Here is a 24,696-nt window from a genome sequence, read left to right as displayed (position 1 = left end):
TTAGAAACCCACCCTGAATCATTCCCTGTAAATCACTCAGATACACTCTTAAAACGCAGATACACTTCTTCCTCTGCACTTCTAGACTTGTAGTGTGTAAAGCTCTCTTTTTAAGTCTCCTGTCCCCATCTTCAGTAAAAGCCTGGTTCGAGGCTAAGATTACAGTAACGTGGGATCTTTATCTGAGCAGACCGTCTGCTCAACAGGCCACCGAGATCAAAGCAAGGTGTTCATCTTCATTCTGAAACATTAGGGCCAAGCTTAAATTGATGACATACCTCCACCAACCCCTCAATTCCCCTGTATCTCTGCTCCAGACAGGCTCCACGTGTCTCTAGAGCAGGCAATTACTTGTACACACTCCTCACTTTTCATCTCTCATTTCTTCTCCTCTCCCCATAAACACCACGATTCCTGTGCCAAGGTGCAGGTACAAATACACACCTCAGCACTTTGTGTAAAATGCAACTGGTGAGAGAGTAGACCAGTAAAGACAGAGAAAGAGGGAAAGCAGAGAGAGAACTTGTTGTGTTAGTTGTGGGGCGTCAGTGAGGCCTCGCTTTTGTGTTGCTATTTCCAGGACTCTGCTCTGGTATGTTTCAAAGGATGCAAAGCACCATATTAGTGGTATATTGTCAAGGATCCGAAAGGGCTCATTAAGCATCACCAAGATATGATTGTTGGTATTTTGCCTCTATTTTTGTTATGAGAAGGAAATGATGTCCAACTTACTTACTGTTTTAGCCCCAGTTTGACAGCGCTGGCTCTGGGATTCCTCAGTACATCTCCACACAAGAGCTCACTGTGGGAATGAGGAAACGAAGAGTGGAAGACAGCAGTAGAAAATTGGACTGCTGATAAATGAAGAGAGGGCTCAAGAAGTATTTGATATTAACCAGAATTCAGGTGGTTTCTTATCCATGCTTGTGGTACATACACAATGCAAAAGGCATCTCTTTGTTTTGTGACACAGTGCAGTTGTGGCAGAGCCATTTTTAGCTTCACTTTCTTTTTCCTCACTCCCTCGCTCTGCTGCTTTATGGGTGGTGTAGCACAATGCAGGAAGTGTCTGGGCCACAATACCGCAGGGCCCTAACTGCATGACAAACCTAATTAAAAGGTTTTTCTTTACTCTTCTAATCTGGAATAACTGACCTGAACTGGGAGGCTGATTAACCTAGCCACTTCAACACCACCTATTGGCAAAAAAAGAGGCGCGGCTCCTGGCGCTTTGGCACAGTCATGTGAGGAATGAGTGGGGGGCAACAACATGTGCCTGGGTGTACAGCTGAACAAACAGGTCAAGTATCTGTGGAGCATCTGAGAGGGCAGGGAGCCTTAGTTAACCTCTGCCAGAACATCACTGAGATGCTGCAGGGACACACTATCTATGGTAGAACAATGACAAACAACCAAACCCTGTAGTTCACTGAGACAAATAGCAACATGCAGTTAACATCAGACCAGCCATCTGACCACAGTGCATGACTTTTATGCCTTTTTTTTCTCCTTTTTTTTATTTAACACATCTGCAAAAACTCACACACGATGCACCTGGATGCCACTCCTATAACAGTTGCTTATTCAACCATTCATTTTATTGAGCTAAAATTATAATCAGTGCACCTGTATATATTTTATAAACTCAGTCTTACTCAAATCATTCATTTGCTCTGAATCAGATTGCATTAAAAATAATTCAGTTTGAGACACACACTTACACAAGAGCACTGAAATTGTGTGTCAGTGGATAAATTACATGGTCTAAAACCACAGAAATGCTGCAATGATAATAAAATGAAATAGAATTAGGTTTCAATTCGTTTCCCCCCTTATTAATAATAGTTTATGGAGACTGTGAGTAAAATACACTGTTCCCCTTAAAGTTGGAAAACAATATTTTTACCCCTTTTCATGAAATAATTGTAACTATATGATTTATTCTTGATAGATAAAGTGTAACTGGGACTCAGTATGTCATCATTGCACCTGGTCAGCTATGATTAATATGTATAAATAGGAATAAAAAAAGGAATGTGTCTGAAAACAAAATTGTCACGTTATTTGAATTAAATGATTACTATTAAAAATCACTTTAAGATAAAACACACATACATGACCAGAAATAAGGCAAAAATAGACAATAAATGTCTGTTGCTATCACTGAGAAGCAAAAACCCAACTAAAGTTCTTGTAATTTAGAACCTATATATCAACCTATAGTAAGTTTACAGAATATATGAAACATTTCAACAGTTTATTAGTTAAGCTTCGGTCTGTTTTGCTTTATTTGGAGCTGAATTGTCACATATATTCTAGATCAGGGGTAGGCAACCTGTGGCACTGAGGCCACATATGGCACTTGGGCCCTTTTCCAATGGCTCAATGTGGCTTTGTCAAAAACCTTTTTTTTTTTTTTTTTTCTTTTAATATTTTGCTATTATTGCCACAACGATGAAGTGTTTCTGATGTAATGCAATTGTAAAAATGTAGCCTATACTCCAAATTAATTAAAAAATAGTAGTAGTAATAGTAAAAGAAGACTACTTTTTAATCTTATGACACTGAAGGTATTCATCTGTGTTCTTCATTGTGAAGAAAGCCGGTTGGTTTTTGCTGCAAAAAACAAAACAAAACAAATATCACTGTTTTCTTTAGTTCTGTAAATGCCCTAAAACTGTGATTTATTCTCCTCATATTCTGTACAAACTAATCTTGAAGAGCTGCTTAAACCGTCACCACTTTGAGGAAAGATATAAGGGTATCTTTTGGCTCCAGACAGTTTAGTTTTACTATTTTTGCAAAGGTTGCCAACCCATGTTCTAGATTATCTGTTGAACACAATTGACTTTGTGTGAAATATGACAAAAAAGATCCATATATCTCAGTAGTGTGGACTGACATTTCCAGTGGACGGTGGATCAGCTGCTCTGTCTGTAGGTGGTTTCAGTGAAGAAAAATAAATAACACCTGTGATATTACAACCTCACACATTCAGACCATTGATTCGTTTGGCTTTTCTTTTCTCCATAGGGTCACTTCTATCCTGATCTGACAAACAGCCTCGTACACTGTGCGATTTTACCCCTTGTGTGTGGTGGCCTTAGACACTAGTAGCGGTGTCATGGGGGGCTGGTGGCCCTGAGCTGGTGAGGGAGGAGGAGGTGGTGGGGGGCAGCGAGAGCACGGAAGCTACATATCTGTGATTCAGTGTGACAGCACCGCTTGGCATGTGAGGACAGCAGGCCAGGCAGGCAAGGCTGCAGCTTTGATCTTTATTTGCTCCACCGTCTGTTTTGCATTTAAGAGCCTTGCTGAGCGTGAGGCATTGGATACACCTTGAATGGCTCAGGACCCCATCCACTTTTTAAAGACCCAGGATCCTTTTTCAAAGCTAAGGGGTTCCAGGACAGAGAGGGATGATGTTTGTAGGAAAGGTTCTGCACTGAATAGGACTAAGGGGGTCTCCCAGCAACACAGATTAGCTTTGATGAAAAGAGGGGGCTCTATAATAACACATAATCAAGCTAATGGGGAATGGTGTGAGCGTGGGTGAGGGGCAAGGTAACATATCCTTTTTAGACGGACCCTCCAGAACAAACCACGAGTGGGAGCAGCAAAAACAAACACCAACAGTGCAGCAGTCCCCCCACCCACCCCCCACCCTCTACAGCACCCCCCGAACTGTCAGCTGCATTTGCCTTTAGTGATGTCAGAGCGCTGCGACAAGTTACACCTGAGAGGCAAAAGCTGGAGATATCATCAGTATGTGGTCCAATGCACCATCCAGGCCTGATGCACTGCCAAGGAGGTGTCAAGCTTCTCCAACAGCGAATATATTTATCTTCATGGAGATCTTTATTCTGTTTATAGGGATGGAAGGCACAGGCACAGCACCACAGTCATTATAGCTGACAGAAACCTAAACTTAAACTAGTACTGACACAATAAAATGAAAAATCTGACTCTATCGTCTTTTATTGAAAACATATCTTGGTTTTATATGAGCTGTTGATTTGTTGGTCATTTTCGTCCTTCATGTTTTTATCTCTCATTTGTGTGTTTTAATATTGTTGCCCATGGAACACTTCATACTTACTTTTTTTGCTACACCAACATTCTTTTTTTATTGTTTTCACATTTACACAATTCTGCTTCTTGGTTAGTGATCAAGTTGGTGAGTTGTACTTTGATTTTATTTCAGTTTATGCAAATAAAAAGAGAAGAATATTAGTCTTGTATTGGTTATTGCAGAGGGTTAACACTTGTTTCTATTATGCAATAATTGAAGAGGTCCCAAATCTGACAAAAGTTGTGTTTGTTGATGTTTTATTGTATAGGAAATTTTCTCTAAAAGGAGGGCTGTCAGTAGGTCGGAAAACCAACTGCTTACTCTTGGTCTTAGGAGGATTTTCCAAAAGAGGGCTATTATTCTTTTTTGCCAATAATCTAGAATAAAGCAGGTTCAGATCATGAATGAATGAATGAATGAATGAATGAATGAATGAATGAATGAATAAATCCTTAAATGTACAAATATTTGTTGATTCCTTTAAATCTTCAGATTATCTGAGTATAAACCTATTACACTTCATATTTTTTCAGAAAGTGCTTTATAAATGAGATGTATTATGTCACTATAAATGCAAACTACAATGACCAGTTCAAACACACTAAAATAAAAGAGAAATACAGGACAAAAATCTATTTTCCCTTGCAAACCGTTCAGAAAATGGATGGATCTATTTTTCCTCTTGACACACACTGTTGCAGTTCTACATTTGTCCAAATGAAAAGGAAAAGCATCCTCACAGTTGAGTTGTTTTTTGCCAAATGATGTTTTTTAATGTCATGCAAAGCTCCATCCTCCATTTGTTTTTTGAGGCTGAATCTATGTTTTGTTTTGTTTTTATCTAGAATACCAGAAAAACTAACAGTAAAACTTGATAAATTTTTCAGTCTGTATATTTGTACACAATCTGCATATTGTCACCCTCCTAAAATGACCTTTTTTTTTTTTTAACCTAAATCATGAAATACTCAATTTCTGGTCAAGTTTTTTATATTTCATGAAAATTCTGAAAAAAAGATAAAATAAAAAATAAATAATAAATAAAATAAATAAAAATAAAATATTTTGGCAGTTATTTTAGGAAGGTGATGACATTATGTCCATAGTACTTCTATCTGTACATTATGTTCACTGCACATCCATCTGTTTATATGTCCATAATACTGCCTTTTTTCTTTCTTTTCTTTATTTAAGGATCCCCATTAGTCACTATCAAAGTAGAGACCATTCTTCCTGGGGTCCATTCCTAATATAAAGTATTACAGTTCATACATTTACATACAAATACAAATACATATACATTCATACATACAAAATCATGTTTAGCATTGTTTCATCACTGATTACAGATTTCTTAAGATTTGTTTTAAAAACAACATGATTACTTATTAACATAATTTCTGGAGGTTAGCATATTCCAATATGAGATGGCTCGGAATATAAATGTGTTTTTGAGTGCATTAGTTCTTGGCAAAGTAGAAGTAGCATTAGAGGTTCGTCTCGTGTTCAACTCCTGTCTGTTACAGGCATGCTGTAGTTTAGAGAACAGGCTAAAGAGTTTGTGTGAGGTCCAGATTTTATGCAAAGACAACACAGAACTACATGCCAATCTGTCCTTGACTTTCCTCCATGTCTTTGATGCATTGCATTAACATTGGTTCAAAACGGACAGCCCAGAGCTAGTCTAGCAGCCCCATTCGGAGCTATTTGGAGCTTATCGAGGTCTTTTTTAGCAGCACTCGACCACACAATGGAACAATAGTCCAAGTAACACAGGACTAATCATGTACCTACTGTAGATACTGCATGTGCTGTACTTGCTGCTTATCGCACTTCTAGTTAGATGCTAACTGCATTTCATTACCTTGTATTTGTACATGTGTAATGACAGTAAATTTAAATTGTATCTAATTTTAAACCAACTTACACATTCATAACAGAAACTCAAAGTAAACCAAAACACGAAAGACTAAATAAAAACTATTGCACATTTCAAAACTATTCTAACACAGCAGTGTATACACGCTCAAGGTTTCTCAAAAAAACAAGATTTTTGTTTTTCCTCGAATGCTGAAATGTTTCGGCTCGGTCCTTTTTGCAGACTTCCCTTTCCACTCCACTGACTGTACAACATGTAATTTATTCCTGGGCCACACATTGTTGGCCTTCCACAGTTTAGAATATATTTATGCTGTCTATTTGAGTTTACACAAACTGCTCTCCATAGAGTAAAATGTACTGTGAGTCTGTTTTGTACAGGAAACCCAGTAATGTCTCATGGCTTTAAGTTACAAACAACTGACACCAGTTCAGACACACAGGTGTAACAACATAGAGTTTATTTACCTTTTGAGCACTGTAGAGAGCTGTCCACATATTACAATTTCAATAGCTTATACAATTTTATATTAGTTGCATTTTCAAGTAAAGAATAAACAAGCTCTAATGTGGCTTCATTGATACTTGAATTCTTATTAGTAACTGAGCGAGAAACTGATTATCCCAACACAAGTCAATTTAGACCATCACTGCTTTCAAGTACAATTTTCAACAGCACCATTACATGGGCCTTAAAAAGCATTTTCTCTCTAAACAAGTAAAAACATCTCTGTCAATGTGACTATACAAATATAAATTTTTTAAGTGATGACTAACAGTCACGGTTGGAGGTTGGGTCCAAAAACTGCTACCTGAGCACTACATATCACTCTGGAAATGCATAGCTTCCATCTCAATCAATTCTAAAAACCTGTCGGAGAAAACAAAGTGGCTTACTGTAGAGTTTTACATGCAATAGCTATGCATTCACATTAAAATCAGAACATAAAATAAAATAAAAATCAGAGCAAAGCAAATTCTATGGCCATAATGGTTATAAATTCATCATGATCTAAGATGCACATAATGCTACATTATAAAGTACGTCTGGAGAATTTATAAGTGTATATGAGTACATGGAAGTTCTTCTGTATATGTTATTATAACTGTTTAACTCTGTTCATTACAAATGCTTCGACCACAACAATTACCTCGAGTAGCAGGTTTTCCACAAGGTGCAACAATGTGACATCTTTTTATTAAAATTACTAAAGGTCTGAAAATAGTTACATCTGTTCAGCAATACAAAATTACTTGAACATCCACCCTGCTTTCCTAAATCATAGCTTATGTACAAAAAGAAGGATACCACTTTTAGTTGATAAAGAGAAACAAAGAAAAACGGTGAATCAAGGCAATGGTGTATCAAGTCTCATCCAGGTGACACTGGAAAGCTTGGGGAGTGAGACAGAGGGAGGTGTAACTGGCATAGAGTACATGCTGGAGGCAGACAGTGGCAAAAGGAAGTCTTGTAAGTGCACTAAGTTGAAGCTTACACCCCTCGCTCCTTCCTGGACACCCCGTTAAATTAGCTAAAGCTTATTACTTCTGGCATCACAAAGGTGGAGAGGTGAAGGAATTGTGCGTGTGGGTGACTGGGGGTCTTTGAGGGCAGAGGGGGGCTGTATGGGAGTATTGCTGAAGGGGCCTGAAAGGAGGGCAGATGCGGTTCACTCCGCTACGCTCATCAGTCGACACACACCTCCCTCGATGGCCAGAGACTGACCAGGAACGGTCCCGGGCGGTAATCTGGATATATGTGTCTGCAGGCAAAAAAATATTAATGAAAATAACACATCAAATAAGATAATCAGAGACACATAGTATGAGACATGCAACAAGTGAAGATCTCCTCAGTTCTAGAAAAAGCATTTGGGTGCTTCTATGAAACTGGGTTCATTTTGGTATCTGGCACTTTTCCAGCTTTTTAGACCCAATAATAAAAGAAAAATTTAGACATATTTCCCCCCAGGATGTACCTAATGATGACTTCAGATAAATACAAAAAAAATTATACTCTCACTCTGAGCCATCCCAAAATTAATCAATTTTTAATCCAATATTGGGGCCAAAAATAGGACCAAAATTAGGACAGGAAAAGCTACCTAGGTGATCTAATCCAGACATGTGGGTTTTTCATGAATCTCAGTCTCATTTCAGGTTTTGTGTGTAACCCACTGTGTCCAGTCGTGTTACATGCAGAACCTGCCCATTTAAAGAAAAATAAATCATTTTTGTGAAACACTCTGCCTTGCATAATTGGCTCGATTCCCAAAATGTACCTGTGTGAGAATAAAAAGATACTCAAAAAAATAGTAGCGTGTAATTTTCGTGTCTTTTTTACCGTGTTACATGCATTTTTTTTTTTTTATAAAAATAATATAAAAATAAGTTTTATCTGAAAAATAGTTTCTCTTCTATCTAAGTAAATATTTATTTTTAAAATAGACCCAAAGTGCTTCCAAACTTTCTTCATATCATTAGTCTACATCTTGTTTGAATTTGTCCTGTTTTTAGGGACCAGTTTCAGAGAAGCACCTATTTATAAATGTTTGTTCCATATGTACAGTTTGATGCTTTTCTCATGTTAATCTGTTGGAGGGAGAATATTTCTGTGTATTCATGAAAATTTCTGAATTCAAAGGTCGGAGCAAGAACCAGGATTTGTGAAAGAAGAAAAAAAAAAAAAAACTGGAGGAGGAAACCATCTAGTATGTACTATATGTTTTACAAGTGTGATGTGGAAACCTGAAGCCGACAGAGAATGATTCAAAGCACAGAACTTGCTCCATTTCAACATGACGGCGCACTTGTAAAACAACAAACCTAATTTTTGTTCAAAGGCATCGTCAGTTCAGACATGCTGGACTGAATTATGTTCCAAGTGCTGGCTGTTTTTCTTTTTTCTTTTTTTTACCTGGAATGAAAAATCAACCTGTAGATACCATGCACCTGCAACTTACAACATTCTTAAGGCATTTTACATTGCAAATTTTTCCTGATTCTACCTGTAATTATTCTTGCTTAATCTCATTTTTAGTGTATTGTAATGATCGCAACTGATTGAATTATTAAAATTAAGGTTTCATTGCAGTTTTTACTCCATTGTCTTACTTTGCCTGTATTACATTTATAGTGCAGAGAGAAGACATAGGAGAAAGAAGTGGATGAGATACAACAAAGGCTGCGTTCAGACTGCAGGCAAATGGGGCCCAAATGTGATTTTTTTTGCCCATATGTGACCTGTATCCGATCTGTTAAAGACAGCTTGAACAGCACAAATCTGACCCAGGCCACTTTCCTATGCTGTCCTAAATTGGATACATATCCCATATTTTGCAGTGTGACTTCAGTCTGAATGGCCAAGTCACATTTATCCGACTTTTATGTCATTGAAATGTGACAAACCTCACAATTCTGTGTCCCAGAAGAGTGTGGGGGGGACACACTCACTTCCGTAAACACAGTGTGTGCCTGCTTGGTCACGTATTACGTCAGAACCTCTTTTGCACATGTGGGTCACTTCGGGGTCGCATTCAGTTCATACTCAAAACTGAAATGTTTAATATGAACCAGCACACAAAAAAATCAGATTTCATCAAAAAATCTGAACTGTGCATTAAGACTTGCTGTCTGAATGTAGTCAAAGAGAGCAGGCCAGAATCTAACACAGGTCACTGCAGGAAGGTCTCAGTCTACAGCCCGTTTTCTACCACAGGAACTTTAACATTCCTTGCACTTTTTTTTGGCGCATTTCCACTGAAATTACCCAGGTAAAAATACTTTCCCTCAACACCAAACAACTTGCAAAAAATTCCAAGTAGGCAGGTGGGACTGTTCAGATTCCCCAGAATTCAACATGGGTGAGGTTATGTGCTGAAGAACACTGATTGGTAGAACACACAACCACTCTTATGTTAAGCCAGTGTGCAGCTGCAAACATGATTATTCCAATTCCAGTCAACAGCTCAACATGACCGTGCCTGATGTAAGTAAATTTCCAGGAACTTTGAGGTGTAGTGGAAAAGCATACCATACAGATTACCTGGAATTCTTTTACCCAGGTAAATAAAGTCCTGGTCATTAAAATTCATGGGAATGTTGGTGTATGAGGTACATGCCCCCAAAGATGAACCACCAGGACGCCCATACTTTATTACATTAGCTTTTACTTATTCATTTTGTCTACTTTCTCAATCTTACAGCAAATGAGACCTTTAGCTCAATATATTTGTATACGTTGATGATAAATAGATATGACTGTTAAAAAAAACAATCTAAGGACAACAATAGCATAACATTTCTCATTTTCACTCTCCCTGTTAAACAGATGCAGAGGTCTACTCCTGCTGCATCCTGAAGTTCAAAGGCACAGAGTACCAGCAGACAGATTAAGGAGAGAGTGACCAAACTGCTAGTGATTAGTGTTTGAGTCGAGGCTGATGGGAGGAGGGAAGGGGCAAACACAGCTGCAAAGACTGGAGTAAAACCTCCACTGTGGGATCAAAGGTGACCCACTCTCCCTGTGCCAATAACGGCTGACATCTCCCTGCTTTTCACTCCGTAGAGGCTGACATGGGCTTCAGCCGTAAGGGAAGAGCTGCTCAGCCTTCAGATCGGAGCGCTGACTCTGCCCGACATCGTCCATCCGTCACCTTTCATCTCGACTGGACGTTTTCTGCGCAGGTCTGACCTGTGGTCCTTCACAGCCTGAGGGCAACTGTCACAGCAGCAGGACAACAGCCAGACAAGGTCATGCACACATGGCAACACTCTCAGGAGCTATTATGCCTCCAATGCCTTCTCTGTGTTCATCTTCTTCCCTTCATCTTGTGAGGATAGGTTTAAAAACAGGGCCTGGTTAAACTGTTAAAGTGAAGGTCCGTAGCTGAGTCATAATCAGCTAATGGTGACATGTTAAATGTCTTCCTTTTGATGTTTGCATGTCAGAGAGAAAGAGCTCTGCAACATACATCTAAATTCTTACCAGCTTGAATGCGCAGCTGAAAACACACTACTGGTCACCATTAACAGTTTGCTGTATGACTTCATATATTCTGCAAGAAAACTGCATCTGACAGTGATACCAGTGTGTCCTACACCTCACCTCTATGTGCAATGCCTCAGACACATGTGGAGTCCTTCATTTTAGTTTCAGCGTGACACCATGGACAACATGAGTAAGTAAGCAAGAAGAGTCAAAGGCTTACTAAACCAAACAAGTGAGTAATTACACCACCACAGTGCTAAGAGTAGCGTGTGCCTTTTATTCCTCAGGGTACGGAGCTGCAGTACACAACAGCCACACAACACATGTCGCAACACTTGTGTAACATCAAGCCTGGTCCAGGGGTATTGCAGTTACAAAAAACTGAAGCTAAACCTACACATACAGAAGTGGAAAAACACACCACTAAAATTTGACACAATCTTAAATATTATCATGAAGTATTTGTGGAAAAATCTTTTTTGTATTTCAAAGAGTCTGGCAGTACCTGACAGGCACAAACAAATGTTATAAAGAATAAATAACAAAATTAAATTCTTGTCAGTTTCAACATGCCATGCCCTGGGTGTGTTTATTATGTTATTGAAGTATCCAGTGCACTTGCAAGTAAAGGGACCATGTGGGTTTAAGAGAATAGAACAATACTTGGCAGACTTCAATGAATTAAGAGTGATTCCTAATGCAATATATCACAAATGCATAGGGTGTCTAAAAATAACTAAAATATAATATAAAATAATAAAAAAAAAAAAAGAAGTGAAATGATAGACTTGCAGAGAAAAGTCAGTATTTTCTTTTATTCTTCTAAAGTTAATGGTTCATGGTCACTAGACTATAATGTGTTGAAAAGTAACTTAGTACCATATAAACAGCAACTTTGTAAATTATATTATGATGATGAAAGACATTCTGAATGATAAAATCTAAAACTATTGCTAAAATAAAAACAAAACTGAAGATAAAGTAGCCAGTTCCTAAAACTACTTATACAAAGGAAACTAAAACTAAACTGAAAGATGAAATTAAAAAAAACAGATAGATAAAAATTTGTAATTGTTAAACTTAAGAGTTATCTCTAATACTTGGAGAGATACACAAACATTGTAAACAGTATTAAAAAGAAAACTGCATTTCAGAAAAGAATATGAATATCATAAAAGATATATGGGATTATCTGGACAGAGAAAAGCCTCTGGGACATTCTGAAGATTATTTTAAGAAAATATCAACAGTTGACCCAAGAGAGTTGAGCTGAGAAGCTGTTTAGTTATGATTTTTCTTTTTGTTGGTGCATTTCAACCCTGTACAGCATATTTCGTGTTAGAAATATAATCAGACACCCCTTATAACCCTTCTGCTTCCTGACTTTTGCACAGTGCTGAATAATTATCCTGATTTGTGTGTTTTCTTCACTGAGGTGCTAGATATATATTTTTTTATTTTCAACAGGTTTAAATGCAGTACTAAAACCAATCTCCTTTTTTTTTTTTTTTAGAGCTGACAGAATCATATTTAAAATAGTTTAAGGGTTAAATTTCAGACTATTAGATTTTACACTATTAAACTACTGAACCGTACCTCACTGTTACAGCTGAGGGGGATTTTATTTCCTTTATTGCCGAGAATGAGGTCCATCTCAACATCTGATCTGCCATGTAACGCATCATCACTCATGTTTCACTTCATTTGTTTAATAGATGCTGTGGAATCTTACAGAAGCTAGTGTAAACTAATTAACAAGTCAGTGGGGTTTGCGGAGGCATAAAGAAGGGCAGTAATATATTCTAGCTATGTTAGAATATAGACCGAAAAAAGAAGACACGCTAAGGCTGTTGTCAGCTTGTTCCACAGTGACTGAAGTGACCACATTACAGGACTACGGTTGAGTCAAAACATAACGTGAAAAACACAGTTCCATTGTATCTGTCAGAGAAAAACAACATTCTTTGGTGATATGACTGTGTTTAGGAGCTACAAAAGCCACACATTAACACCACAGTGCAGGCCAAAGGATATATATAGCTCTATGACTACGCCGCTGTTTTTGTGTTGTGGTTTTCACATTCTTTGCCCTAAAAGTAAAAAAAAACAAACAACAACAATCATATGCTATTTATTCTCCATGTGAGATGGATAATAAAAAGCAAAATGTACCATAATAAAAGACATTTCTCGTGTAATATACAAAGCAGAGAATAACCACAAGGCCTGAGTTGCATGCTATTTGATTTTCTTTGGCCTTACACAATTTGAGCTGCAAGAGCTTTATAGTGGTAATGATGTCCAGAAGGAGCAAGCTGAGTCGTGGTGGTGTTGCTGTGGATCCTATGTTTCTCTTTGGTCTGTCCAATCATGATAAACAATAAAACAATAGTGTGACTGTTTCAGAAGTGCTGCTGCTGGCCTGTCCGTGCAGCTTTGTAAAGCTCCGTACAACGTGGCTTGATGTTCTGATGGCCTGTCCAGTGCAAACACAGGTGAGCCTTTGAATGAAACCAGATGCTCTCCCTCTGCACCAACACTGTTTTATAGCCATTTTACAGTCTAATGTCAAAAGGATTAGAATACAGACTCAACTTTCCCTACAAACAACATCTGATTGAAAAGGAAAAGCTGAGCAGAGCTGCCAGCACGACGTCTGCAAACCGGTCTGGCTTCCAGCTCATTTTGGACCACTTTACTTCTCCAGGATTTACAACACTGTGATGTGTCGGGAAAAATATATATACGCAGAAACGTGAGAATAAAGCTGCGTGTGAGTGAGCTAAACCTGCTACGATATCAATCCAGTTTGACCTTTGTTCTAAATACCCCGGCTTTTGTGCATCAGCGCTTTCATGTTCTTATCACAGTGAGGTAGAGCGAGATGTACCGACTGTCCGGTAAGCGACGCCCGCTGGGATGCTTACAGGAATGGGAGGAATGTCTGTGGAACAGCAGCTGAGGAGGATATGGACTGACTTTACCTCTATGCACTGCACTGCTCTGACAACATGTAGATGCTTAAAAATCTCACTGACTGAGACCAAAGCCCCTGAGAAACTTTCAATTCACACCTCTGACATCCGTATCTTTTTTGGCAGGATTTCCCCACACAGTTACGATGTCCGTCTTGATGTCAGACCCTGCAGGTAGACTGACATCATGTCCGTGTGTTGGGCCTCATTGGTACACCAGCCACTTCTCAGCTACAGACGGGAGACATTAAGGCTGGAGCCTGGTCTTATTAAATATCACATCTCTGGCTTTTTGAACTTTGAACAGACTGGAGGAAAAACAGATGCTGTGTGCAACGGCATCTCTTAAATAAATGATACTTCTATGGGTCAGATTTTCTCATGGATTTCACCGGTGGAAACCCTTTTGAGAAAAAAATAAACTACTGTTGTGATTTACTAAAGATGCAGGGTGAAAACAGCTATGGAAGGATGTCAACAAAGTTATTTTTACTAATATGCTTATACAACTCTGGAAAAAATTGAGACCTCTGCAATTTCCTTTGAAATCAGCATGTCTGCATGTATGACAGCCGTTCCATTCCTGTGTCTGTTGAATTCCAACACAAGCACACCTTATTCTACTTAATAAACACCTGATCTATGTCTTATTTAAGAAGGAGAAGTATAAAAACCACTAATGTGGCCATCACTATCTTCTTATAATAGGCAAAAACAGTGCTATTCGTACCACAAAAGCAATTGGAATCAGAAAATAACTATTGAAAACTACTGGACTTCTGCTCTGACAATGTTCCCAAACTCTGAGGACTGGTTCTTCTATCAGGACAATGCCCCTGGCCTCAGCTAGGTCAATAAAGGTGTGGATGACGGACCACCAGATGCAGACCCTGTCATGGCCAGCCCAATCTCCAAACCTGAACCCACTTTGAAAACTTCTGGAATATAATCAAGAGGAAGATGGATGGTCACAAGCCATCGCACATTGCTGAGCTTCTTGAATTTCTCTGCCAGGAGCTGCATAAAGTCATCCAACAGCAACGGTGGAGAGCCAAGACACGTGAAAGCTGTCTTTGAAAACCAGGGTTATTCCACCAAATATTGATGTCTGAACTTTTCCAAAGTTACAACATTAATATTGTATTGTTTAGAAATGAATATGAACTGGTTTTCTTTGCATTATTTGAGGTCTGAAAACATTGCATCTTTTTGTTATTTTGACCACGTGCCGTGTTCTGCAACTACATGCTCTAAATAATAATTTTTTTTTTGGAATTTGGGAGAAATGTTGTTAGTTTAGACAATAAAACATAAATGTTCATTTTACTCAAACACATGCCTATAAATGGTAAAATCAGAGAAAGTGATAATTTTGCAGTGGTCTCTTTTTTTTTTTTTTTTCCAGAGCTGTATGTATTTGTACAAATTTACAGACAGCAAAGTATTTTGGTATTAAACATGCAAAATGTTCCATAAAAGCAGAGTGTGTGTGGTAGAAGTGACAGAATTTGCTCCACTCCTGCTGATTTATTTGGATGCCAGAAAAAGGGTTTATCAAAACATTTCAATTGCCAAGGCACGTTATTCTTATTTCACCTAAACATGTGGCAACCCTTTATTTTCTGGCCTTTGTTTCTGTTCAATGTGTCGTGACTTCTGTTACTTTTACCTGTGTTGTAATTAATCTTCATGTCACTTAGGCTATGTTCACACTGCATGTCTTCGTAGCAAATTTGTATTTTTTTTTTTTTAATTAGATTTTTTTTTTTTTTTTGAGTGGTTGTTCTCAATAAAATTTACACTGTAGTTGCATTGCAGAACATGAGATATGTATCCAATTTAGGACCACATATGTAGGTGGCCTGGGTCTAGTTTGGAGAAAAAATAATCAGATTTCTGCTGTTCAGATGGTCATAAAAAAAAAAAAAAAAATCAGACATGGATCACATATGGGCAAAAAAAATCTGATTTCTGCTGTTCAGAATCATAAAAAAATCAGATATGGGTCACATATGGACAAACAAAAAGTCAGATTTGGACCATCTTTTCTTATAGTGTGAACATAGCCTTAGAGTTCAGATGCCATTCCAGATATTAATGGCTCTGAATTAGTGCATTGTTGGTAGATCACCCTTGGAACTGACCACTATCATCTGTGCTTTTTGTCTCTGATTGTGATGTCATGCTAATTTGCCCTGCTTAGTAAATGTGTGAGGGGTGGCCATGAGAGCTTTCAATTCCTGGCCCCACAGCTTGCACTTCAGTGTGGCTGGGCTGTGTGAGGTTTGGTGGAGCAGCTGTTTTTTTAAGCTGTGCTCTCCAATATCACTGTGTCACCAATGCCCCTCAGGAGGAAGTGGATACCCTCTCTTAAGAGATCTAGGAACTACTAGAGAGGATATTCCTGGACAAAGGCTTATTTTATGTACCTTTATTGCAATTTTGAATGCAAATGTTTATCTTTTTTTTTTTTTAAATCTTTGTTAGCTTTTACAATATCTGTAGCAAGCAGCTTCCGAAAACTGACCTTTTTGCTCTTCTTTTTACTGCTTGATCACACTCCACATTGTCCAATTCATATACTGGCAGTGAAATGTCCTGGGTAGAGTTCACGCTGATTAAACGTGCGCAAATGAGGGCTTTCAAAAAGCAGCTGAATGAGAATAGTTACATAATGCACAAAATATCCTATACACGTGACCCTAGAACCTGGACGCTATGTGTCATGTGTCAAGGTGAACAAATGTTACAAACTACAGCAGCATTTGGTCATTAAAAAGGTCCTGAACAGCACAGAGCTCAATGGGTTCTGTTCACCTCTTTATGTTGGCACAGGCGTGAAAGGAGAGCTTGCATAGTCACATTCCACCACAAAGCCCAATACACAGAGCACATCTGACAAATATGCAGATTGATACTGATATCCCCAGTGGTGCATGACTTTCAGTAAACTTTATGGTACTTTAGGACAAAGTAGGGCCAGGGTTGGGGTGAGTGACCGGAGAGAGAGAGAGCGATATAGACCAAAAGACGGAGAGGAAAACAGGTGAGGGAGCGGGGAGGCGGGACAGAGGGCAAACGCTTTGAAATCTGAAGCAGGCTTGAACAACAGTGGCCTCTCTTCATACGTAGTGACAGAGATACATCAGCCGAACACTTCAGTCTGAGCTGTTACTCCACTCAGAGGCAGCCGACAAAAAGAGCCGCTCCACACAGAAGTCATACTGATAATGCAGGTGCCATATTTCTGATGCTTTTGCAAATATCACTGACATATAATAGCCAAAGAAGATAAACTGAATAGAATAGAATAGAATAGAATAGAACAGTGTCAGCTTGTCAATAGAGGGTGCTAGGGCGCCACCCCACCTGTCTCACGTGAAGAAGAAGACAACAGGAATCACCTAAAATAATTTTACAGAAATATTAATATTTAAATAAACAAGGTATACATGAAACAGTCAGTGAGTACCGTGTATGATCTGTATTCAAGTGTAGTTTAAAAATATTTTCGGTTGTTTAAAGGGGTCATATTTTGCTAAGCCCATTTTTATTAGTCTTTGGTACATTTATTTGTGTATTTGGACCCTAATAGTTCCAAAAGCTTGAATTTGAACCCTCCAGGTGCTGCAAAGCTATCTTTATATTCATTTTGGCAAAAATCGAGTGGATTTCTACAACCTGTTTTAATTCCTTCTTAATTTGTTACATCTATAACTAGTTATGTCATGACATTTGCACATATAAGGTCAAGACTTCTGACAAACATTTCTCCGAATATGCCAAAATTGTTTGTCAGCACCAGTGGTTCTAGTCCATACTGAAAATATGTCCAAACTTCGAAGCCAATTACCTAAAATGTTCAAATACTGGTTGAATCCTGAAAGAGCAGCACAGCCAACAACCTGGAGGGGGTGGGGCATGAAGTGGCTCATGTGCATTTAAAGGGACAGCGCTTTAAACAGCCTTTCTAGTGTCATTACTCAGAAATAGGGTTGAAGATGGACCTGTGGAGTTGAATTAATGAAGAATTTAGACCCAAGCATTTACAGTTTATGTAGACCACAGGGAAATATTTTAAAATGCATAATTCCATTTTAAAAAAGCAAAATATCACTCCTTTAATGAGCAGTCAAATCACGTGTTTCCTGTTTGTGGCACCGCCTGAGAACTCCATAGACTCTCGTCATAAATGGCGCGTTCACAGTGGACCCCCTCTAATACAAGAGACAGGAGAGCCTCGGAGCAAAAAAAAATTGTGCCCAAGCACCACCCACAGGATTAAAAGTCACACCCCGAAAAGAACCAAGACCTTCCTCAGAAATGGAATCAGCAAATACTGCTGATATACAACTAAACTGCTGTATAGTTCAGTGGTTATCACAAAGGACTTCAGTGTGGGGAGACGGGAGGGTGGTATCAGCGGTATGTTTTAACCCTTACACTGATTTTCTATTCTTTGAATGCCATGCGATCTACTCACACTACCTTCACCGCTGGTCTACATGCATTGTCCATATTATCAGAGGAAAAGACACTTGTCAGGGACATGCCCGACTTTAACAATAGAGTCATAGAAAAATGTTTCAAGGATAGACAGGTGAAATTTACATGTAAAAATACATGACTGAAAACACATACTGCGTATTTTAACTTTATTTAATACTTTAAAATAGTGGTGCATGTATCCTAGTGGTGATACGTGGTTCAGCCACCACTGGAATAGAATAGAATAGAATAGAATAGAATAGAATAGAATAGAATAGAATAGAATAGAATAGAATAGAAGGCAGTACATATAAACTGAAAGGCTGATGATAGACTGCCCAATAATAAATACTGTCTAAAATGTACATTGATGTAATGTGCATGGGGCATGAGTATTTTCTCTTTATGGTGGAGGCACCACACAATTCACTGCCTGTAGATACAGACTGATAAACTGATTAAAGTTTTTTTTTTTTTTAAATATAAAAAAATAAATTTCTTATGGAGAATCATGGCTTTAACACTTTCAGTGCCATGGGCCGATTAAATCGGCTTTACGAAAACAACCTGTAAAGTGCCACGGGCCGATCAGATCGGCTTTGGAGAACACGCCACATTTGTGTACGAACAAACCATCCACCCCCATTTCTTTCTCACATTTCGATGACGTTCTTTCTGTGTCCCCCTTTTGAGACCAAGCAGACGGGAATTTGAGGTCACGCGACCGAATAATATTTTTATATCTTTTTAATGTTTCTTATTCTCCGGTGTTTCATCAGAGGGAGCCCTCCATGCCGGGGGGCGGCTGTGGACTCCGGGGGCTGTGGCGCCTTCTCTCACTGGGGTCCGCTCCTTTCTGGTGGGTGGGGGTCCCAGTTGGCCCTCTCCCACTAGTTGGGATGCAGGGCTGTGTTGCTGGTGCCTGGTCGCCGGGGTCGGCGACTGCCTCCTGGTGCGGATGGCTCCCTGAGACAGCGCCTCCTAAATTGATGTTTTACTTTTACTTGTACATTTTTGTTCTGGTCTACCCGTGCTCAGTCAGTCTTCTTAAGTATGTGTGAGCTTGTGGGTTTGCATGTATATGTGGGTTTGCATGTATATGTGTGTGTGTGCGGGTGAGTGGGTGGGTGTGGGTGGGGGGCGGTACTGATTTTTAAACTGATATGTAAAGCACTTTGTGCTACAGTTTTTAATGTATGAAAAGTGCTATATAAATAAAGATTATTATTATTATTATTATTATTATTATTATTATTATTATTATTATTATTATTATTATAAATTATGCAAATTACGATCAATAATGAATCGGCTGCGTCCGGTGCGTTTTGGATCTAATCAGCAATCGGTCGGATGTTACCAAGCGGTTTCCTGCAGGATTCTTCAAATATTATAAAAACGACGCGAAATACTGAAAAACGGCCAAATTCTGTGGCACTTTTAAGGCTTATTAGCCCCTTAACTGTCTGGCACTTAAAGAGTTAACTAATGACTGTTTTTATTTATTTATTTATTACAACGTTTTTAAATTCTTGAATGTATTGCAACTTTTTAGAATAAATATAAATAATTTTTCACTTTAAAAATCCAAATAGAACGAATGGAAATGGTTTATAGTTGACAGTTTGAAGCTGCAAGTCAAACAAAGCAACAAACTAATGGCCATAAAGTATGCTGACAATAACTTAGGACACTGGCAATAGATTTTGTATACATTTACTAGTTTATATTATTAAATGACTTCAGGGTGACTGTTCTTGTGAAACATATGTGTGATTAGAGAGCTCACCTTTGCTTTGCTGTCTTGGGCAGACATGTAACCAACACACATGCTTTCTGTGGTGTGACTCCATAGGAACTCCACTGTGAAAACAAACAAATCAAAAGGTTAAAAAAGTATGGACAGGATAGGGTTAGTTCATATAAATATACATTTAAATGAGTGTGGAAAACGATGCAAAGGCAGAGGGAAATCAGAGGCCTTTTCATCTGCCAGAGGAAAAAGCTAAAGCAGGTGACTCAGCTTGGTTAAATTGTCATATAATCTGAGCATGCCCATTACTGTCAAAGTATGACTTGCAGCTGAGACATAACTGCAGAGGAAGGTGGAACGTGTGAGTCGGATTAGAAACTTAATTACAGCACTCAAAGGATGTGGTTAGCATACTGTTTATTCTTGTAAATTAACACAGAGCCCTTTACGGTCCAGAGTCATCTGAGGTAGTCCAGTGTGTGCACACAAACAGCAGCAAACTAGGCCTACGTTAATATGAAATATGCTGTAATTACAGCCAATTTAACACTGTATATAACATCACAGATGCATCACAAGCTATTTGCCATTATGTTCAAGTCAAAAACAAGAAAAATTTTCTTCCTTTAGTGAAGAAACACCTGCTTTACCTTTAACCTTTTACTCCATTCTGTCATTGGAAGTAAAGACCCAGCAGCTATTTTTATTTATTTATTTTTACCACCTCATTTTATTGTTTTTATCATGTAAATAGGTTCTCTATTTTTAGGATGTGATGGAATGTCTTTTCTAATTTTATCACACTTCATTGGAATTGGATATTGATCTTACAGATTTTTGCTTTCTTTTCTTTTGAACTATTGTCTAAATTAATTATTTGTACAGCAGTTCTATATTTGCATGTATATAATTTATCTTCTGTGACAGTTATTTCACATTTTTTAATCTCAGGTTTGTCCACTATTGTTTTGTTAAAGGTAGGGTAGCAGATCTTGGAAAAATGGTTTGAGCAAGCTACATTTTGAAAATACAAAATTCAAAAGTCCAAACCCCTTTCTTCAGACTTCCCCCCGAAGCCACACCTCTAGAGTATGGAAATGCGCAATACTTGTTCCCGAGGGTTCACGAGCGCTGCGCAGCATCAATCTGCCTGCCCGCCCACCCGATTCGTGCATGAAGAGGGGTACGTAAAGAGGGGGGAGGTGGGACGGACAAATGGGAGTTGAGTTTGATTGACATATCAACATTCAATAATTTCGATGGGCCGGTTAAAATGACTGGATGGTGTTTTTTCAGTCCTGTCCATTCCACAGGTGACTAAATTTTTTTATTTTTGGGTTAGAGCATTTAAGTAATTGGTTGCAATTGGGCTGTGAAGGGGATTTTAAGCAATAAAGTAAAAAATGCTCCAGGAAAAAATCTCCTACCCTACCTTCAACTGGTGACTTCTCCTCCTTCTCGTTCTTCTTTTTCTATCCAAGGTATCAAGCTAAAATCTTCATAAAGGCCAAAGCTACTAAATTTTGACACTAATCTTTGTTACTCTGTTGTTTGATGTTTACATTTCAAGCCCAGCTTTTGCACATGAGAATGTGGTCTGATCTCTGGACAAATTACAGAACAGGTAAAATGCCAGAGTGGGGGCTTTGAACTAATAAGGAGCATTCACACAAGCCCCAGGTAGAGAAACCAGATCCACAAATACAATCAGCCAAACCGAGCAGCACTCAGAAGGGCTTCACTTGTTTAAAGATTAGTGGTTGATTCCATAGTGGGAGGTCTCTGTTTAAATCTGAGAAGAAGGGTGTGAAACCAGAGCCTGATTGTGTAAGTTAAAACACAGACCACCCGGCCAGGGAAGCCACAAAACGTCCTCCCACCTCCTAAATATCTAATGATGGATTTTTAAATATGAACAGGCAAATCTTTGCCTACCATCAGCTGTGGCGTGGAGTCCGAGTACGATCGGTCTTGAAACGATTAATGTCTTACCCAGTATACCCTGAATGTTCTGAGATGGCTGAGCTTCCACACATCTGCAGCACCGCAAGACAATCACTCCGCCCAAAACACGGTCCTCACTGGCCAGAAAGGGTGAACCTGGATACACAAAAGAACCTCACACTGAACATGACACATCCACACTGAGTTCTCTATTCATACATACCAAACAAAGAATCAAACTAGACAAAACACAGACTTCCGAATCCTATGAAGAGGAGCAACATGTCACTGAAATCAAATGAAAGCAAGTACGCATTGCTGTTCAGTTTCTTACAAATCAAAGACTTTTTAAGTGAAAGTTTAAAAGCACAAACACAAAAAAATCATTGGGTGGAAAACTTGCACCCTGATTGAACTTTAGCAGTGGTTATGTCTGAATGAGGTGTCACGTACACAAATACACTCTGAATGGCGATGACTGTGATGACTGCAGGGCAATAAAATAAAACAGGGCCTGGTTTGGAAAAGAACATGTAGTGTGTTCTGAAACAGCCAACACAACAACAAGATGAAGGAAAACAGGACCAATTGGTGCATTTGATGAAAGTATTGTTCTGTTTGCATGCCATTGTTTCTTTGTTGTATGATAGCCTCTGATTTTGGTTCCATGCTGTAATGTACCCTTCACTCTATAAAACATGTTTTTTCAAAATAGCTTGGACATTACTTCAGTCAAAATTGTAGAATTTGTTCTGCATTTTAGAGGGCTCTTAAATTTCTTGTGTTACATATTCCCTAACAAGTTTGGCATGGCTGCAAGTCGTAAGCATTAAAGAAATTGCCTAAATCTTCACTGTTAATATGGATGAATATATTTCTGCATGTAGATATTTGTGTGTCTATATTTAGCAAATAATGTGTAATTAAACTGAAGATGACAATTTAACTACATGAATTGCTATGTGATTCTTAAAAGAGTGATATTTTGCTTTTTTTTAAACGAATTATGCATTTTAAAACATTTCCCTGTAATCTACATAAAACTGTAAATGCTTTGCTTGGGTCTGAATTCTCCATTAATTCAACTCCACAGGTCCATCTTCAACCCTATTTCTGAGTAATGACACCAGAAAGGCTGTTTTGAGTGCTGGCCCTTCAAATGCACGACCCACCCCCTCCAGGCTGATGGCTGTGCTGCTCTGTCCTGTTCAACCAACAAATGAACATTTTAGGCAATCAGCTTGAAGTTTGCACATATTTTCAGTATGGACTACAACCACTGCTGCTGACAAACAATTATGTTATACTCGGAGAAATGTTCATCTGAAGTCTTGACCTTATATGTGCAAATGTTGTGATGTAACTAGTTATAGACACAACAAATTAAGCAGGAATTGAAACGGGTTGTAGAAATCCACTCGATTTTTGCCAAAATTAATATAAAGATAGCTTTGCAGCACCTGGAGGGTTCAGATTCAAACTTTTGGAACTATTAGGGTCCCCAAATACACAAATAAATTTACCAAAGACTAATAAAAGTGGGTTTAGCAAAATATGACCCCTTTAAAGTTTTTGTATTTGTATTACTAGCAAAATGTAGCTAAAGTAGTAGTCAACAACATGCAGCTCACTACTCAGCAACACTGTTTTGACAAAATTTATTGCAGTGCATAAAAATCATTCTAAAAAAATCAAGACAAGTCCTCATTATGAATATTCTATTTAGAGAAGTTGACTTAAATGTATGATGGAACTTCAGTAAGGGGCCTCCACATCACAGACAGTCATCATCGCTCCTACTAAGGCAGGATTTATGGAGCTTTGTTTAGCTTAATGTGTATCTTGAAAGGAAACAACAGAAGAATTAACTTCAAATTGACTTCATCCAGCCTGTCCAAATGTCTTGGTGTTACAGATGTCCATGATAAAGCCAAACTGGGACTGACTTCTAAAGGAGGCCAGAACAAGGCAGAAACCACCACATGTTTCCACATGTCCTTTTCTCCTCTACTCTGTCTTCTCTGAGCTCTCCCAGCGGTCATTCACAGACGAAGCAAACACAGTTAACAAGACTCTCTAAAAGTGACCACTTCTAAGAATATGGCAAAAAAATGACATCTTCACATGAATTTTTAACAAAACACATCCTTCAAATTTCTCTGTTGCTGCCAGCTCTGATGTCTGGAACGTTTGATGACTACGTTAAAATAGTGAAAATGATCCACAAATCACAAACCACCTCTCCTGATTCTATTATTTCCACTTGTTAGTTCATTCCATATGTTACACAACATCTGTCTGTTAGTTTAATTCTCTCCATGCATAATTGTGTTTCTCACAAACACATTCTTGGCTGATAAATCTTTGTGTATGGAAAAGTGCTGGAGTCAGGCAACATGTGGGTGACTCACTGATGAATTTGTTTTGCATAGCCTCGAGCAGTGCTTGGTGGGCATCTTCAGACTGCATGGCAGCAGAGCATTCCCGAGCCAGCATGGTGCGAATCAGATGCTCTCCACAGCCTGGCAAAAGACGCAAAGGACATACAAACACAGTTAAATGTGTAATATACTTCTTCAGTGAGCTACATTTCAGA

At 38.6% G+C, this 24,696-nt stretch overlaps 1 protein-coding gene across 2 annotated transcripts in view; it reads right to left on the bottom strand.

Annotated features, from left to right (window-relative positions):
• Window positions 1–6,394: 6,394 nt before the first annotated feature.
• tasp1 (taspase, threonine aspartase, 1) overlaps window positions 6,395–24,696 on the bottom strand; it is a 32,364-nt gene continuing 14,062 nt past the window's right edge. The window contains exons 11-15 of one of the 2 annotated variants that reach the window (XM_030156295.1): window positions 24,512–24,622; window positions 22,149–22,256; window positions 20,193–20,266; window positions 7,653–7,713; window positions 6,395–6,821 (exon numbers count right to left, since the gene is read on the bottom strand). In XM_030156295.1, coding sequence (XP_030012155.1) covers window positions 6,814–6,821; window positions 7,653–7,713; window positions 20,193–20,266; window positions 22,149–22,256; window positions 24,512–24,622 — 362 coding nt within the window. In that variant the 3' untranslated portion in view covers window positions 6,395–6,813. Of the gene's footprint in view, window positions 7,714–20,192; window positions 20,267–22,148; window positions 22,257–24,511; window positions 24,623–24,696 lie in introns of both variants that reach the window. The other variant, XM_030156294.1, reaches the window with a different exon arrangement.

The sequence above is a fragment of the Sphaeramia orbicularis genome, chromosome 15 (assembly GCF_902148855.1).
Source record: "Sphaeramia orbicularis chromosome 15, fSphaOr1.1, whole genome shotgun sequence".
Classification (NCBI taxonomy): domain Eukaryota; kingdom Metazoa; phylum Chordata; class Actinopteri; order Kurtiformes; family Apogonidae; genus Sphaeramia; species Sphaeramia orbicularis.
This window is presented reverse-complemented; position numbering and strand designations above follow the sequence as displayed.